The following is a 19,974-nucleotide window of genomic DNA, read 5'->3' as shown; positions in this document are numbered from 1 at the left end:
GCTGGGTGTATCCGATCCTGTGGACAGGTAATTGTCGTATATTGCGGCTTTTCCTTTTGCCCTGGTCACCGCAGCAGATCCTGAGGGGACCCCAATAATGACTACATAAGTTGATGCTCCTTCCCGCCATGCTGTATACTTCAGGTACTTTCAGGTCCTCTCCATATAACGGTCTCTGATTTGTGTACAGCGGCTGAATCATCTCCCCCCTGATTTTATATTTTCTGTCAGGCGTCTGACGAGGTGTGAATGGGCTGCGGCCATTAATAACGCCGGGCGTCTCGTGGCGCCGTCACATCACAACCTTCCTATTTTCAGAGGAGATTAGTCCTTTTTGTCTCCTGTAAAATTCAGGCCAAGAAATTCTTCCAGGAGGCGGCCGTTCTGCAATGAATCACGGGGATGGCAGTGCCTCCTTTCAGAGTACACATTTACTGTTTAGTCTGCAAATATGAGCACCATTATGTGCCTGTGCCCGTCTGTGTACCAACCTGTGCCACCCCCTGAAACATGCACAACCACCCTGCACCCAAAGTCCCACAGCCCAGAGATACTGGGCCGGCCAGTAAGACCCAGGGACCCTGTGCCCGCCCGCCAGTCCCTGACACTGTGTGCATTATAAGAACGTGCCTTATATTTTGGGGGCCTGGGTACAACCCTTGGGCACTTAATTTACAGGATACATTTTCTGGCCCATCCCTTCCCCCCGATGCCTAGCATGGCGCCAGGACAGGATTTGCAATGCTTTTCTTTCTTGTAAAAATATTTGCTTATTAAAATATATAATATAATCCCTGGAGGTATGGGCATACAGAAGTATTTTTTCAAGCCCGTGTTGGCATCTGAAATTCCTGACATAACTTTTACTTTAAGCTGAAGGATACAACAATTAGGCCCCTTTCACGCGGGCGAGTATTCCGCGCGGGTGCGATGCGTGAGATGAACGCATTGCACCCGCACTGAATCCCGACCCATTTACTTCAATGGGGCTGTGCACTTGTGTGTTGCGTGAAAATAGCAGCATGTTCTATTTTGTGCGTTTTTCACGCAACGCAGGCCCCATAGAAGTGAATGGGGCTGGGTGAAAATCGCAAGCAAGTGCGGATGCGGTGCGATTTTCACGCACGGTTGCTAGGAGACAATCGGGATGGGGACCCGATCATTATTTTCCCTTATAACATGGTTATAAGGGAAAATAATAGCAATCTGAATACAGAACGCTTAGTACAATAGGGCTGGAGGGGTTAAAAAATAAATAAATAATTTTTTAACTCACCTAAATCCACTTGTTTGCGCAGCCCGGCTTCTCTTCTGCCTTCATCTGTGAGGAAAAGGACCTGTGGTGACGTCACTGCGCTCATCACATGGTCCGTGACATGATCCATCACCATGGTGATGGATCATGTGATGGACCATGTCACGAGCGCAGTGACGTCACCACAGGTCCTTTACCTCACAGATGAAGGCAGAAGAGAAGCCGGGCTGCGCGAACAAGTGGATTAGGATGAGTTAAATTTATTTTCTTTTTTAACCCCTCCAGCGCTATTGTACTATGCATTCCCTATTGTACTATACAGAACACCTAACCCAAACCCGAACTTCTGTGAAGAAGTTCGGGTTTGGGTACCAAACATGCCAATTTTTGTCACGCGCATGCAAAACGCATTACAATGTTTTGCACTCGCGCGGAAAAATCGTGAATGTTCCCGCATCTTTTCCCGCAACGCTCCCGCAACGCCCGTGTGAAACCAGCCTTATAGAGAGGGATTAAACATGCCCCCTATATACTAGAATTTATCTACTATAATACTGCCCCCTATGTACAAAAGTATAACTACTATAATACTGCTTCTATGTACAAGAATATAACTGCTATAATACTGCCTCCTATGTACAAGAATATAACTACTATAATACTGCTCCTATGTACAATAATATAACTACTATAATACTGCTCCTATGTACAAGAATATAACTACTATAATACTGCCTCCTATGTACAAGAATATAACTACTATAATACTGCTCCTGTGTACAAGAATATAACTACTATAATACTGCTCCTATGTACAAGAATATAACTACTATAATACTGCTCCTATGTACAGGAATATAACTACTATAATACTTCCTCCTATGTACAAGAATATAACTACTATAATACTGCTCCTATATACAAGAATATAACTACTATAATACTGCTCCTATGTACAAGAATATAACTACTATAATACTGCTCCTATGTACAGGAATATAACTACTATAATACTGCTCCTGTGTACAAGAATATAACTACTATAATACTGCTCCTATGTACAAGAATATAACTACTATAATACTGCTCCTATATACAAGAATATAGCTACTATAATACTGCTCCTATGTACAAGAATATAACTACTATAATACTGCCTCCTATGTACAAGAATATAACTACTATAATACTGCCTCCTATGTACAAGAATATAACTACTATAATACTGCTCCTATATACAAGAATATAGCTACTATAATACTGCTCCTATGTACAAGAATATAACTACTATAATACTGCCTCCTATGTACAAGAATATAACTACTATAATACTGCCTCCTATGTACAAGAATATAACTACTATAATACTGCCTCCTATGTACAAGAATATAACTACTATAATACTGCCTCCTATGTACAAGAATATAACTACTATAATACTGCCTCCTATGTACAAGAATATAACTACTATAATACTGCCTCCTATGTACAAGAATATAACTACTATAATACTGCTCCTATGTACAAGAATATAACTACTATAATACTGCTCCTATGTACAAGAATATAACTACTATAATACTGCTCCTATGTACAGGAATATAACTACTATAATACTGCCTCCTATGTACAAGTATATAACTACTATAATACTGCTCCTATGTACAAGAATATAACTACTATAATACTGCCCCCTGTGTACAAGAATATAACTACTATAAAACTGCCTCCTATGTACAGGAATATAACTACTATAATACTGCTCCTATGTACAAGAATATAACTACTATAATACTGCTCCTATGTACAAGAATATAACTACTATAATACTGCCCCCTATGTACAAGAATATAACTACTATAATACTGCCTCCTATGTACAAGAATATAACTACTATAATACTGCTCCACTGTACAAGAATATAACTACTATAATACCGCCCCATAGATGAGATCATTTTTTGCCAAGCTTTACTGCCACCCTCATATCACCGCACACATTACACTCAGGCATGTACATTAGGAAGGAAATGGCAGGAGGAGATGGATGTACAGTTGTAAGTCATTAGTCGGTACGGATGTGTATGTGCACTATCAGTCCCAGATCTGGGGGTAAGTACTTGTGTGTTACTAGTGCCGTTTCCTCCTTGATATTTTTGTGGTGAAGTCATGGCTCAGATTACAGCACAGCTCCCTGAGTCCACCTGCACAGAACGTCCATCTTTTATATGTCCTCCCCTGTGATTTATAGGACTAAATGGTTAATTTTTTTCATTCAATAAAACACCGCCACCTATGTATAAAACGGTATGAAGTACATAGTCGGCCCACAAACAAAGTTGAAAAAAAGAAAGTTAAAATGCTAAAGTGTAGGATATATGGGAGGGTACAAGGGAGTCATACATTTTTATGGATGTCATATAGTTTATGTAGTATTCCTCTACCTGTTGTCATATAAAACCGCCCTGCAGTGTCTCGTGCAGCTACGAGGATAATGCTATGTGGGGAGCCCTGTCTGGGAACTGGTGATCTGAGCAGCCTGCTGTGGAGGAGAGTGTGCACACGCTATTGTTGTAATGTAAGTTATGTGAGTCATTAACGGCCACATGTATATGGCGGTTTTATAAGACCACATGTCATATTTATGAGGGAAAGCGGAGGTGGATTACAGGGAAGGCAAAAGAGGCAAATGTCCTAGGGCCAACACCATCTAGGGGCCTCCACCACCTTTTCTCAGGATTTTTCACAGCAGTGTTATACTACCGGTCTCTAGTACTTGGCTTGTTAACCCAGGACATAGGAGGCACTTCCTGGGTATTGTATAGCACTACTATTTAGGCACTGTATGGTGATATTATTAGGTCACTCTATGGCATTATTATTTGGATATTCTGTGGTTGTATTATTAGGACACTGTAGCGTATTACTATTCAGGCACTGTGTGGTGGTTTTATTAGGACACTGTATGGTATCACTATTTAGGCACTGTGTGGTTGTATTATTAGGGCACTGTGTGGTTGTATTATTAGGACACTGTATGGTATCACTATTTAGGCACTGTGTGGTTGTATTATTAGGGCACTGTATGGTATCACTATTAGGCACTGTGTGGTTGTATTATTAGGGCACTGTATGGTATCACTATTAGGCACTGTGTGGTTGTATTATTAGGGCACTGTATGGTATCACTATTTAGGCACTGTGTGGTTGTATTATTAGGGCACTGTATGGTATCACTATTAGGCACTGTGTGGTTGTATTATTAGGGCACTGTATGGTATCACTATTAGGCACTGTGTGGTTGTATTATTAGGGCACTGTATGGTATCACTATTTAGGCACTGTGTGGTTGTATTATTAGGGCACTGTATGGTATCACTATTAGGCACTGTGTGGTTGTATTATTAGGCACTGTGTGGTTGTATTATTAGGGCACTGTATGGTATCACTATTAGGCACTGTGTGGTTGTATTATTAGGGCACTGTATGGTATCACTATTTAGGCAGTGTCCGTGCATAATTAGCACACTATGTAGCAGTATTATTAGGACACTATAGTTAGGTCTCTTAATTCAGTGTTTTTTTTGTTTGTTTTTTGAGGAAATGGTCTGGTACTGCTATAGTGTTCTCACTTCATGCTATAAGAGGTTTCACTTCTATTGTGACTGATCTACTGCTTGTGGAATATAAAGGACATTGTATAACATCCACTGGGTATCACTGACGCATGGTCTACAGGGTCCATATTTACATTGTTATCATAAATTTGACATCACATTTGCTGTATAAAGTGTCCTCCTAGCGCTACCACCTGACACACGAATCACGTTGACTACTGACGGCTGCTTTCTTGGCTGAGAATTGCTGACTGTATATTATTAGGGAGCGGCTTATTATCGGCCTGTTTACCGTTGGAGCAGCCAGGGAAGGTGGATAGACAGGTTAAGCCGCCGAGTGTTTGGATTTTAAGGAAGTCATAAAATTAGCGGAATATCTGGTGTGTTATTAAAGGGAATCAGTCAGCAGTTTTGATCATACTAAACTACTGACAGCACTAGGTAGAGGCCAGGGAGAGCAGGACAGACATACTTTTTGTGGAGTTTTTTTTTATTATTATCAGGAGTAGTGAGAATATGATGTTTTATTCTGCCCTCTCCTCCGCTCTGAGTGACAGCTGTGGTGGTCTCCTGGTTGGAAGGTACAGCTGTCACTCATACCCGAGGAGAAGGGCTGTGAAGCAGCTTAATGCAGAGAACACGTCACACTGAAGCTCTTGTGGGAGCAGAACCTAGCAGAATAAAACTTCATATTTTCACTACTCCTGATAATAAAAGCTCCAGAAAAAAAATTATATTTATCCTGCTTTATTATCCAGGCCTAACCTAGTGCAGTCAGCAGTTTAGCATGGTCACAACTGCTGTCAGACCCCCTTTAAGTGGATGGCGTATATAGGGTCTTTTTACTTGGGCCGATGCAAACCGTATGGGGTGTGAATGATCGTTAGTATGATGTCGGCAGCCCATGTAAAAAGAAAATGTGCAGCCGACATAATGCAAACTGTAAGGAGACTGAATGATCGTACTAGCGATCATTCATACCCCCCATATTTTGCAATGGCCACCTCATGAAATGAGCCGGTATAATAGGACGCTCAAGTTGACAAACTTTTGATAGTCTTTTTTTATTCTGGTGTTTTTTTTTATTTTTTTTTATTAAAAACTAAAAAACATTCCCTTTTGTGTTTTGTCTTTGTCTGTAAAAACTTTATAATAAAGTGATATTTGCCAAATTATGTGACAGATTTTTTTTTTACACTTTTATTTTTAGCTCACACCCTTCCTGTTGTTTTTTTTTAGACGAGACATATTTGACCTAGAGAAAAAAAGATCTTCCTTTTTATGTAACAGTTTTTCATAACCCGTGTCTACTTCCTTTTAGAACATGAGGTGCAAAAATCCACCGCAGGCCCGACTTGACTGTAGCACATATTTGCAGTGGATTTCACCCCTGCGGGAGGAAAATCCACAGCAAAAATGTGTGTAGCGTGTGGATGCTGCTACTGTATTATGCTGTGTGGAATTTCTATAGGCAAATCCGGACAGAAAATCGCCAGCATTTCCGATTCTGTGTGGGCGTATCCTGCAAAAGTACAAAATTTAGGAATCAAACCCAACTGTAGGTGGACTATAGCGTGTCCTAAATAAAATAGCTCAGAAACTGCTAAAGTCATTTAGTCACAACTAGGATTTACTGCCCTGAGTTCCTCGGGGGTGTGATCTTATCATCAGAGGCGTGGTCATGTAAATTAGATGTTTTATTACTTACATTTTAGCAGTTGTAGATTGTATGATATTCCGATTTTTTTAATCTGTTGACTCTGTTTTCATGCTCTTATACCAGGATTGAGCAAGCCATATGGTGTGTAAAGAGAAAAGGGAGACTCTTGCAACAGTTGATTTGAATGGTATGAGCCAAGGCCCCAGGATGTGATGTGGATCGGGCTGTGTTTGTCAAGGATCCTGCAATTATTCTGAGTAATTGGAGGCTCATGCTGAGGCTTTCATGTATTGTGTGCCTGTTCTGCAGCTGGATCCTTCATCCATGGCCGCCCATGGTATTGCATCCTGTAGCTGCTGCCAGTCAGGCCAACGTCTGCTATCAGAGGTTGGATTTAGCAGCTGGAAGTTATTGGCTCCCCCCTGCTTTGTTACAGTGTATCAGTCTGAAGCCCACACCTAGATGTAACAAAGCTTTATTTTTTGCATTTGGATGTAAACTAGAAATGTCCCTATTCACTGACAGCAGGCAGAGGTCTTTATTTCGCAGCTCCAGCTCTGTATCTTTCTCTGAAGATACCAGGCTTGGCACACGTCCCACCAGGAGCTAGGTCTCTGCCCCTCTACGCTGAGCTTCACTGGCTGAAGTGACATTTTTGGGTTGACGCCATCTCCCCTGGGTGAGCAGAGAGGGAGTCAAGTGTCCACGGAGCAGAGACAAGATGCTCTCTTCACAGGCTGAGATAAGAGAGGACACGCTCCGGAATAATCACTATTGCTTTTCCCCTATCGCCACGAAATGCCGTCTAATGATTGTCAGCTCTTCGATTCGGAGGTCTCCTATTATTCCAAACGTGGCTCCATAAATATGTCTGATTTCCAGTACTTGCATAATGTAATGTAGAAACCTCACCAATGTGAATGCTGCCCATACAAATCTTCATTGTACAGATCACTCCTTGTATATCAAATTCTAATGTCTATCTATCTATCTATCTATCTATCTATCTCATATCTATCTATCTATCTATCTATCTATCTATCTATCTATCTATCTATCTATCTATCTATCTCATATCTATCTCATATCTATCTATCTATCTATCTATCTATCTATCTATCTATCTATCTCATATCTATCTCATATCTATCTATCTATCTATCTATCTATCTCTCTATTATTTAAAGGGATTCTCCCATGTTTAATGTAAAAAAAAAAAAACGGACATAATATAGTCCATGCTAATCTCTTTCTAACAAAGCCAGAACCAGCCCTGTACCTCACATGGATCCAGAGATCTCCCCATTCATTGCTCTGCTAGATTTATATCAAGCTGACAGCTCAAGGGGAGTGTCTTTTCTGCTAAAGCTAAGGAGGCGTGTCTCAGCTCTCCCTATCACAGCTCAGGGGGCGTGTCTCAGCTCTCCCTATCACAGCTCAGGAGGCAGCTGAAGGATGAAACTGAGCATGTGCGGCCATCTCAGTGAGCAGGTCAAAGATATAAGAAAAAAAACAAACAGCAGGTGGCGCTATACTGCTACATTTTATTGAATAACTCAGTGGCTATGCAAAATTTTTAATTACATGCAATTACAAAAGTATGCAGATCGAGGAGCTGGTTTGAAAACTGTAGAATATTTTTCGAGTGACAAACTCTTTAAAAAACTGCTAATTCATCTTTTCTTTCTACAGAACATCTCAGTCTATGAATGTGAAGTACAATTTTCTGCCACCTCTTCCTGAGAATCATCCTTTGTTCTACAGATACCTGGAGAAGGTAACTTCATATCTCCCCCTCCCAAGCAGCGGTCCCTTTTTTCCCATTCATTCTTGTATTTTTGAGGGTTTTTTCCCCCTAATTTCCGTGTATAGAAGCCATTGTCTGGCAGACATCTTCCAGCTCTGTCCTTCCCCCCCCTCCTGGGAGTCTATTATCTCCTATAATTATACCGCTTTGTCCTTATTTACTATACAGGAAAGGAGGTCAGGGTGGTTTTGCTGTAAAGTTTGGCTCGCCCTCTGTCTCCGCACCCAGCGCTCGCCCTCTGTCTCCGCGCCCAGCGCTCGCCCTCTGTCTCCGCGCCCAGCCCTCGCCCTCTGTCTCCGGGCCCAGCGCTCGCCCTCTGTCTCCGCGCCCTGCGCTCGCCCTCTGTCTCCGCGCCCAGCGCTCGCCCTCTGTCTCCGCGCCCAGCGCTCGCCCTCTGTCTCCGCGCCCAGCCCTCGCCCTCTGTCTCCGCGCCCAGCGCTCGCCCTCTGTCTCCGCGCCCAGCCCTCGCCCTCTGTCTCCGGGCCCAGCGCTCGCCCTCTGTCTCCGCGCCCAGCGCTCGCCCTCTGTCTCCGCGCCCAGCGCTCGCCCTCTGTCTCCGCGCCCAGCGCTCGCCCTCTGTCTCCGCGCCCAGCGCTCGCCCTCTGTCTCCGCGCCCAGCGCTCGCCCTCTGTCTCCGCGCCCAGCGCTCGCCCTCTGTCTCCGCGCCCAGCGCTCGCCCTCTGTCTCCGCGCCCAGCGCTCGCCCTCTGTCTCCGCGCCCAGCGCTCGCCCTCTGTCTCCGCGCCCAGCGCTCGCCCTCTGTCTCCGCGCCCAGCGCTCGCCCTCTGTCTCCGCGCCCTGCGCTCGCCCTCTGTCTCCGCGCCCAGCGCGCGCCCTCTGTCTCTCACTCATTGGACTGACAGGATCTTATTTTTCTTCTTCCAGATTTTCACTTTGATGCCAAAAACTGACAGCAGACGGAGGAGGCTGTCAGGGGTTTAGTTCTGCGCTGCGACCCAGGATCATGTTCTGAAGACCGCAGAGACCTTGTAATGTAAGTCACCGCCAAGTGCCCGGGGGTTCACCTACTGTCGCTTTCTCTTTTCTGTAACATGAACTTGTTCTTAAGAAGGAAAATCCAGTGATAGGTGACAAATGGACAGTAATGTTCCTTAAATACAGTATAGTGTGTACATGGTATGTATATATGGGTGTATATGGTGCCATATGGATATTATATAATGTCTGAGCTCTGTATGGTAATAGTATCTGAGCACAGTGCATAACATTATGTATGCAATATACAGTGGTATCATATGTGCACTGTATGGTGGTATATGTGCACTGTACAGTAGTAGTATATGTGCACTGTATGGTGGTATATGTGCAGTGTACAGTAGTAGTATATGTGCACTGTATGGCATTAAATGTGGAGTTTACAGTAGAATTAGGTTTGCACTGTATTATATGTGCAGTATACGGTATTATATGTGCAGTATATGGTTTTACTAAATGGGAAGTGTACAGTAGCATTGTGTGTGCACTGTATGGTGGTATATGGGCAGTATATGGTGATATTAAATGTGCAGTGTGCATTGTATGGTAGTATATATGCAGTATACAGTAGCACTATGTCTGCTCTGTACAGTAGAATTATGTGCTCTGTATGGTGGTATTATATGTGCAGCATATAGTGGTATAATGCGTGTACTGTATGGTGGTATATATATATATTCAGTGTACAGTAGTATTATATGTGCTCTGTATGGTGGTATTATATATGCAGTATAGTAGCATTATGTGTGCACTATATAGTGGTATTATTTAAACATAGAGCACAGCTGTATTATATAGTCACTGTGTTGTGCCAAAACTGCCACTATATGTGCTGTACAGTAGCATTTTGTATGGTGATATTATTGAACGCAGGGCATTTTGTATGTATGGTATGGCGGTATTATTTGAGTACTGCCGATCCTAATGGTCGCATTATGTGTGCACAGTATGGTAGTGTTATCTGAGAACAGTGCATGATAGTAGTTGTATTATATGTGCACCCTGTGATGATATATATTAGTGATGGTTGTGTTACATTATGTAATTACTGTTTGGTGTTATTATTTGAGCACTGTATAGCAGTCTTACAGGTGCATTGTGTGGTGTCATTATATGTGTATAGAAGTACTATTTAGACACAGTGCGTCATACTGAAGGCTATATCATGTATTATGTGCACTATATAGTGGTATTATTTGAATATCATAAGGCATTGTTTTTCCAGTACTGTATGGAAGTATTAGGTCCCTTGTTGTAAGCCAATCTCGCTTAAACCTGACCTAATACTTCCCACTGCACAAATACACACCGTTACTGCATTACCTTGTGGACAAATCTCTTTAATGCCGGATTAAAGGAATTTTATTGTACATTTTCTTTTCATTACACTCAATGTAAGGACTTTGTAATAATCAATATCGGAACGTTCCTCCAATAAAACAAATATATATTTTCTGCTAATGTGACTGCACACACCTCTGTCATGTTCTCACACTGAAGGCTACGCACTTGGCACTATGTACGGTATTAATGATTTCTATTGTGACAGGTTCTCTTTCAAGCTCTGAAATGTTTCCTACATGAAGCGCACAGTGCTGGGAGATCAGAAAGGGTCCTGTAGTCCCGAGTTTTGCAAATGTTAAGACCCTTTCAGCAGAAGATAAAACATGTAATGAAATCTTTTGCATTTGCGTCTTTCATTTCTGTAATAATACAGAGACGAAGAGTGTAATTACTGAGAAATTGCAGGTTTTTGTGTTTAGTTCCTCATCAGGTATCTTGTTCCAGGGATAAGTTCAAATTTACCTGCAGTCACACAATAAAGACTTCGACATAAAAGAGAGAGTCCTTCCATTAACCATGTCATATGACTGTCACATTTTAACATTGTTTAGATGTAGTTAATACTGCCCCTATGTACAAGAATATAACTACTATAATACTGCCTCCTATGTACAAGAATATAACTACTATAATACTGCTCCTATGTACAAGAATATAACTACTATAATACTGCCCACTATGTATAAGAATATAACTACTATAATACTGCTCCTATGTACAGGAATATAACTACTATAATACTGCCCCTATGTACAAGAATATAACTGCTATAATACTGCTCCTATGTACAAGAATATAACTACTATAATACTGCCTCCTATGTACAAGAATATAACTACTATAATACTGCTCCTATGTACAAGAATATAACTACTATAATACTGCTCCTATGTACAGGAATATAACTACTATAATACTGCCTCCTATGTACAAGAATATAACTACTATAATACTGCTCCTATGTACAAGAATATAACTACTATAATACTGCCTCCTATGTACAAGAATATAACTACTATAATACTGCCTCCTATGTACAAGAATATAACTACTATAATACTGCCCCTATGTACAAGAATATAACTACTATAATACTGCTCCTATGTACAAGAATATAACTACTATAATACTGCTACTATGTACAAGAATATAACTACTATAATACTGCATCCTGTGTAAAAGAATATAACTACTATAATACTGCATCCTGTGTAAAAGAATATAACTACTATAATACTGCTCCTATGTACAAGAATATAATTACTATAATACTGCTCCTATGTACAAGAATATAACTACTATAATACTGCCTCCTATGTACAAGAATATAACTACTATAATACTGCTCCTATGTACAAGAATATAACTACTATAATACTGCCTCCTATGTACAAGAATATAACTACTATAATGCTGCCTTGTGTGTCTTTGATTGTATTGTTTCCAATATTTTGTATTTTCAGCCTTGACACTGTTGGGCAAGGTACCAGATCTTGCCAGTATGGGGGAAATGGGCCCTTCAGGAGGGCCAAAGGTGAGAATGTTCCTTAGCGAGCAAGGCCTATGATACTAAAGGTGGCTGGGCACTGCTGACCATAATCAATGGCTGGGAACTGCTGACCATGGCTCTGCTTTGTTAACTGGTTGGAGGCACATCTCTTCCAGTGGACATTACATTGGTTTTTTGTTGCTCTAATCATGTTCTTTCTGTGCTTGCTATGATTGACAGCCACATGATCTGCTTTCTGCACTGACCAATCATACGCCATTTACCTGTAAATTTTGTAGAAATAACTGTGAGGTGGTATAAATGCTGCAGTGATGTCATCGGTGGTGATATTTACATAGGTGGCAGTTGGAGGTACCTGAAGGCAACCATGGACATTACATTGTTGGCCCACATATAACTAAACGTTCTTCTTTTTTCAATAGCGCCAACCCGAAAGAACATTGCCATGCATTGCCTGCTTGGCCATGAGTTTAGAAGGCCTTTTTTTGGGAGACCTCAAGTCTGAGGAACTATAAATAGAGGTTGGCAAGTCTGCTCCTTGGTCATTCTATTCCTCCTGGAAGGTGAAGATACCTATTCTTTAACTTGTGATGTCTCCACTTGGGTGCAGGAATTAGTAGGCCCTTCCCAGGCCCATCAGCTATACCGTTAATTTTCCCTTATGGTGAGATTCTGTCCGGTCTCATACATTCCAGGGATATAACCACAGAGTATAAAATATAAATTTTTCATTCAGCCACCATTTCAGATTTCCACCCCTAGAGTTGCAATTGCAACTATTGACTTTGTGAACTTATCTTCTGCCTCCACATCATCACACATGGTGAAGCAGAGTGTCAAACCGAGAGAAACTGTGGTTCATTCATCAAGGCCGACCCTGAAATAAATATATAGTGTTCTAGGCCTCCGTAAGGGCTGGAATGGGAACATGAACTCAAGGGATTGTAAGTCCAAGCTGTAGCCTCCAGTTTGTGTTGGGTGAGGAAGAGATGGTTTCTTCATAGATCTTGTGATGTTTTGGGATACATTTGAGCTGATCAGTGACTACAGGAGGCAGTCTCTGGTTGTCTGAGATCCACCTCTCTCATGAATGGTTCTGCCTCTCTATCCCTTCTTCCTGCATCTGTTCCTGTTTATGTTGGCAACTTTGTGTGTTTAGAAGCCCACCATAAATTCATGTTGAAACCAGTGGCCTATGACCTTGATATATTGAGCTGCTTTTAAAAATCTGCTGGTTGCTATTGGAAACAGACAGCCGTTTAGCTCCACCTCCTGACCTGTGAGTCATATGACGCAATAGGTCATCAGAGACAACCCCTTTAAAAAATGGCCGGGGCAATCATTCTCCCCAAATTCTGCTTCGGTAACTTCCAGCAAACCATGGATTTTGCCTTTTGAAAAGCATGGTTAGTCTTATTTTTAGATTTAGTGCTAAATTTAGATGAATGCTTATCCCAGGAATACAAGGACTGCTCAAGTCCTATAGACCAGAAGCTGCTTGTCTTGAGCAGGAACCCACCTCTAAGATGTCCATACGCCCTGATAGGTCCTGTGAACAGTTGGGGCCTTCATGAGACATCCCTGAGCCTAAGCTCCTACAGTGCACTCTTCTTTGGTACCAGGCAGAATTCTGGGTTTAGCTTTAGGCATGAGTAGAGAAGAAAACCTCAAGTTAGGGCTGTAGTTTTCCATATGTTGATTGATGATTTTCTGCATGGCTTTGTTTGAGGTCTCGTCTTTAACCCTCTACATGTTGCTTTGCTTCTTCACATCAGATCAGTCAGCGCACACCATGGTCTGCCGTATGCATGCAGCACAGATTCTCCCTCTTGGAATTTATGTGTCTTTACTGAATTTTTGATCACACCCAGGGGTCATGTACAGAAAATACCAAAATGATGTTGTCACCAGTGACTACCAACCAGCACGACGCCCTGTAAATTCACTACTTTATCCGTCCGTTATGTTTAGTTGCGATCACATTGGTGGGGTAGATTTACCCTCTCCCATCTATTGTATGGGTCCCATATGTCCAGAAAACAGTTTTTTTGTCGATTTAAACATTTTTCCTGTTTCCCAGCAGATCCCACAAGCCCACCTTAAGTACACATGAAGAATTAGGTTTGCAATGTACTTGCTGTTTCGAAGTTGCATGAATCAGTCTTCCCGAGAACCTCTTCACATGATGCTCCTCATCTGAAAATCTTGTTTCCGTCGTCACATCCTTCACATGAGCCTTGGGCTATGGACGTGATGTCACTTCCACTGTGGATGGGGCCAGAACTGTTCCTCTCCCTGGTGCATAGACAAACTCCTGAAACCACTTCATGTGCACTTGCGCCAGGAAAAGGAATAGTTCTGGCTCCATCCACAGCAGAAGTCTTGCCATGTCCATAGACTAATCCGGAAACCCGGTAGAGGACATGAATTTTCAGAAGAGTGGCATCACATGGCTGGGTTTTCTGTGGAATGATCCACATTACTTTGGAACAGTAAGTACCGTATATTAGCAATTTATTCCAAGCCATGTCATTTGCCTAGTGAGGTGCAAACAGTGTCCAAAACACATGATAAACATGGCGCAAGGCATGTGCTCTAGTTAATACACAACTTGCATTGGTCCAAGTATTACCCAATATTTTGCCTATTTTTGTGGCAACCAGTATAGCTTCCATGGGTATTCTTTCGAAGGGAGATGATTCAATTTTCTGCAACATTACTTGGAAATTTTTGGGAATTGTTTTTGAAAATTCACTTTCAATGCCACCAGGGCAACCGATTTAGACATCTCCTGTTTTCAGTCCAGTATGTGCCACGAGTGTTGGCTCTAAGGACGTAACACAGTTGTGTTGTCTGCAGTGGATATGTCTTTTCTTATTATTGTAGCCAGCATTATGAATTTCCTGGACTGCTGCTCCATATGGCGGGAAAAACTGAGCCCAATGTGTGTTCTAATGAAATATGTCTCAGATGGCCATGTCTCCTGCTCTTATCCCTGCAAAATAATAATTAACAGCTTATTCCAAGTATTTAACACCTGTCATTTTTAATTATTGAATTCATTGTAATTAATTAGGGCTGGATATATGGAAGAACGGGGGCCTTATGGCACAAAAACCTTAATCACCCTCCTCCCCATCATGATACTTGTCTTGAGCAAAATCAGCGTGGTCCTCAGCTTTGCTAAATTGGAAGCAACCCTACGGAAGATAAAATTGACAAATAGATCACTGTCCGCCTGGTATCTGTTGGTGCCCTCAAGCCTGGCCTCTCCTAAATGTGGCAGAGCTGTAAGGGGTGTATGTAGAATTTGAGTCCCACAATGCTGATGAGGGAGAATCAATAGGGTGTCCTAGATCCTAAGTGGAATTGGTGCTTGAAGGTAGCTGGTTCAGACACATGCCAGGTTTCAAGATGGCAACCTAGGCCACATTTCTGGAGGCCGATGAAACCATCAATAGCAGTCTGAGTTACCATTGACCTCTTCACTGCTCTAGAACACCAGAGAGTGAAAATGTAACCCTCCACTACTCTGGACCACCGGGGAATTTAAATTAACCCCTTCACTACTCTAGACCACTAGGGCGTGTAAAACATGCCCTCCAAGACCACCAGGAAATTTAAAATGAACCCAAAACCAACAGGAATTATGAAACCTGTCTAAAATGGCAAGCATGGAGGATTTGCCAAATTTTCTTATTGCCCATGGCCCTGTTATCTATAAAACCCACCCTGTTCATTCTCCCACCAGCACAGGAACACAACAGGACAATAACTCTGGGCATACATACTAAATTATTGTAAGCAAAATCTTCCAATTTCAGCGAGACTGGATGACTTTCTAATCTGTATGGGGGCCTCCCGACTCATCCCGAGGGCAGCTGTCCTGAGGAAGAAGAATTAGGTGGTTGGATTTCAATATGCCCAATCCTTTAGACAACTGTCCAATGTATGGCGCGCCTACAGACTCAAATGCCTCTATACTGTGCATACTTTTCTTATTATACAGATGTTTCAAGTTAAGAACTAAGATGCAGGATCTGAGGAGAACCAGGACTAAGCAAGAGTTAAAGTGTTGTCTTGTTCTTAGTAGCTGGCACAAAATCAGTGTACAATTCCTCAGAGAGTCTCAGAGACATGTATAGCACAAGGAACTCTGAAAAGATCACGCGTTTCAGTCAATGGTCAGAAACCAAGACAACATTAAGACCCCAATTCTTCCTCAGTAAGAACACAACATGATTTTTATTTGTAGCTGACCTTTACCTTCTTTCTCCAAGTCTTCGGAAGAAGTGCGGTTTTCTGGAGATGATGAGGAGCTTGTGAACCTAGAAGACGAAGTTTTTAATCCAAACATGACCTCGTTTAAGCATCAGAACGTGGAGGACCTTTATGAGCTTCTTGAGAAGTTGGGCAGGTAAACGTGGATTAGTCAATTAGTTTTGTATACAATTGCTTTGTTGGGATGTCACCACAATTTATCTCGAATATTGATGATAAAATAGAAGCCTAGAAGTACCTCCTAGAGGAGGAGGATTGTGCCGCTAGTGCCACCTTCTGGATCCCTATGAGCCAAACTCTGACTTGTTTTTAACAAGCCTCGGAATGTGATAAGGGAAAGCAGCCAACCCAAATATGTTTCAAGGCTTGTAAAGGAATTAACTTACAGAAGGTGACACTAGCGAGATGGTTCTCTTTCTCTGACAGATACTTCTTTCCATCACATTTTCCCATGGAGCATTTCCACTAAAGCTGGTCTCCTTAAGGAGAGCCAGTACCACCCTAAAATATAAGCCTCTAAGGCATTCTTCATTTCTTAAAGGGTCACTGAGCTTTCAAAAAAAGTTTGATATTTCCTAGAGACATATGACAAGTTTGATCGGTGGGGGTCTGAGTGCTGAGACCCCCATTAGTCCTTAGAGTGAGACAAGAGAAAGGCTCTCTCTACATGCTACATGCGAGGATCACAGAGAGAGAGAAGATATGCACTATGACATATCAAACTGATTTTGAGTCTTTAAGTATCTCGTCTTTCTACATGGGTAAGAGCCCAGTACTGGCACCATATAAACCTGCATTGATATGAAATTTATGGATGACAACCCTGATAGGTCCTGGAATCACGGCCACGTTTAGTGGTCACCAAAGTTGGAGGACAATATATCCTTAAAATTGTTCATATTTAAATTTATGGGTAAAAATGCTCATTGCAGCCAGTTACACATTTGGTTTGCAGGGTGCATAACAGCCCTTCCCCCCCTTGGTGGATCATATCGTCTGGGTTCACAGCGCGGCGTCAGTCTAGTTTTTTTTTTTTTTCAATTCGTTGTCCTGAGAACATGGGATCACACACTATTTTGGTTGCTATCGCTTTTTTCTCTTGAGGCCTTTGATTTAGTACATGCCAGACTCTATAAATTATGTATAAGCCGCTCAATAATTCAGCCACTCAAAAGGGGAAAGAGGGAAAAAAAATCTTAGAAACGCGTAAGTCGCACTAAAAACGAAGAAAACAGGCAATGACTGCGCACGCGGCGGGAGAGTTAATAGCGTTATAGAGTGCAGCTTGTCTTGGATAATTTTATTAATTAGAAGTGGATGAAGGAGAATAGATGAATGTCGGTGCTTCATTGTAACCAGGATGGGGATCATCAGTGACCGCTAAGGAGAGAGGAACGCGTGCGCCATGGCGGTGACATAATACCGACTGATTGTGAATTGAATAGGGACCACTTAAAAGCTACTGGGGTGTGACCGGATAATAACAGCACACATTCATCAAATAATCCATTATATAGTGACCAAATAATACTGCCGCATACTGGTCATATAATGCCACCATACAGTGAACAAATAATATCGCCACATAGTGGCCATATAATATAATAATGAATAATATAACGCTGCATTGATCAAATAATACTGGCTATACCATGTTCAAATAATACCACCATATAGTGCTCAAATAATGCCACTATACACTGAAAAATACTGCCATACAGTGACCAAATCATACCACCATAGACTGGTCATATAATGCTGCTATACAGGGATCAAATAATACAGCCCTACAGTAGACCAAAAATGCCACCAGGCAGGGCTCAAACAATACCACTATACAGTGCAGAAATAATACCCCATGTAGTACTCAATCAATCACATTATACAGAGATTATACATTTCTTAAAACCACACGATGCGGAGATACTGTTTCCATAGAGCGCCCTCTGCTGGACCTCGTGGTACTTTTGTTGTGCCTCTGTGGTCAGAAGCTGGGCCCGCTGAAGGCTCCTCTAGGCCCGGAGATGAGAATGATGGAACTTGTTCCTCCTTCCTGCAGGCGGAATGTCTACATCTGGGCAGGAGTTTTATCACTTGTGTCTAGTGTTGAGTCTATCGCAGCGTATACCCATGACACGATGTCCTGTAAACAGGAAATGTTTATCGCCCTGTATGTGCCCCGTCAGTCACCCAATCACCTCACATGTCCTGTCTCCTTCCTGTTGAAGGAAATATCTCATAAAACAAGGCCTAATGTATGTGCCGCGTACAGGTATCTAATCTATAGGAAGCACATTATATCTGCATCATACTGTACATAGTCATATCTGCATCATACCGTACATGGTCATATCTGCATCATGCTGTACATGGTCATATCTGCATCATACCGTACATGGTCATATCTGCATCATACTGTACATAGTCATATCTGCATTATACCGTACATGGTCATATCTGCATTATACTGTACATGGTCCTATCTGCATTATACTGTACATGGTCATATCTGCATCATACCGTACATAGTCATATCTGCATTATACTGTACATGGTCATATCTGCATTATGCCGTACATGGTCATATCTGCATCATACCGTACATAGTCATATCTGCATTATACCGTACATAGCCATATCTGCATCATACTGTACATAGTCATATCTGCATTATGCCGTACATGGTCATATCTGCATTATACCGTACATAGTCATATCTGCATTATACCGTACATGGTCATATCTGCATCATACTGTACATAGTCATATCTGCATTATGCCGTACATGGTCATATCTGCATCATACTGTACATAGTCATATCTGCATTATACCGTACATAGTCATATCTGCATCATACTATATATACTGTAGTTATAGCTGCATCATATCGTACACGGTAATATTTGCATTATACTATACATGGTCATATCTGCTTCGTACCGTACCATACATGGTCATATCTGTATCATAGATTACATGATGGGAAGTACAAGGCCTCTTTCACATGGACGTCCCGGATTTGCTCCGGACGCGTCGCGTGTGCATTGCGGGAAAGGCACGCAATTGCAGTCAGTTTTGACTGCGATTGCGTTCCGATGTTCAGTTTTTTTTCCCGCGTGAGAAAAAACTGACTGTGGTACCCAGACCCGAACCCGGACTTCTTCACTTAAGTTCAGGTTAGGTGTTCTATTAATTTTATTATTTTCCCTTATAACATGGTTATAAGGGAAAACAATAGCATTCTGAATACAGAACGCATAGTAAAATAGGGCTGGAGGGGTTAAAAAAATAAATAAAAATTAACTCGCCTCATCCCGTTGTTCGCGCAGCCGGCATCGTCTTCTTTCTTCTTCTTTCAGGACCTGCAAAAGGACCTTGGATGACGTCATCGCGCTCACAACGTTGTGATCCTTCTATCTTCATTCAGCAGGACCTGCGCTGACGTCACCACAAGGTCCTTTTTCAGGTCCTGAAAGAAGAAGAAAGAAGACGATGCCGGCTGCGC

At 41.9% G+C, this 19,974-nt stretch overlaps 1 protein-coding gene across 5 annotated transcripts in view; it reads left to right on the top strand.

The window, feature by feature from the left end:
* LOC120982443 (death-associated protein kinase 2-like) overlaps positions 1 to 19,974 on the top strand; it is a 53,882-nt gene that overhangs the window by 21,951 nt on the left and 11,957 nt on the right. For 4 of the 5 annotated variants that reach the window (XM_040412584.1, XM_040412581.1, XM_040412583.1 and 1 more), the window contains 4 exons: positions 8,224 to 8,308; positions 9,223 to 9,331; positions 12,141 to 12,211; positions 16,468 to 16,604. In XM_040412584.1, the coding sequence (XP_040268518.1) occupies positions 12,179 to 12,211; positions 16,468 to 16,604 (170 nt within the window). In that variant the 5' untranslated portion in view covers positions 8,224 to 8,308; positions 9,223 to 9,331; positions 12,141 to 12,178. The remainder of the gene's footprint in view (positions 1 to 8,223; positions 8,309 to 9,222; positions 9,332 to 12,140; positions 12,212 to 16,467; positions 16,605 to 19,974) is intronic. The other variant, XM_040412585.1, reaches the window with a different exon arrangement.

This window comes from Bufo bufo, chromosome 11 (genome assembly GCF_905171765.1).
Source record: "Bufo bufo chromosome 11, aBufBuf1.1, whole genome shotgun sequence".
Taxonomy (NCBI): Eukaryota; Metazoa; Chordata; class Amphibia; order Anura; family Bufonidae; genus Bufo; species Bufo bufo.
This window is presented reverse-complemented; position numbering and strand designations above follow the sequence as displayed.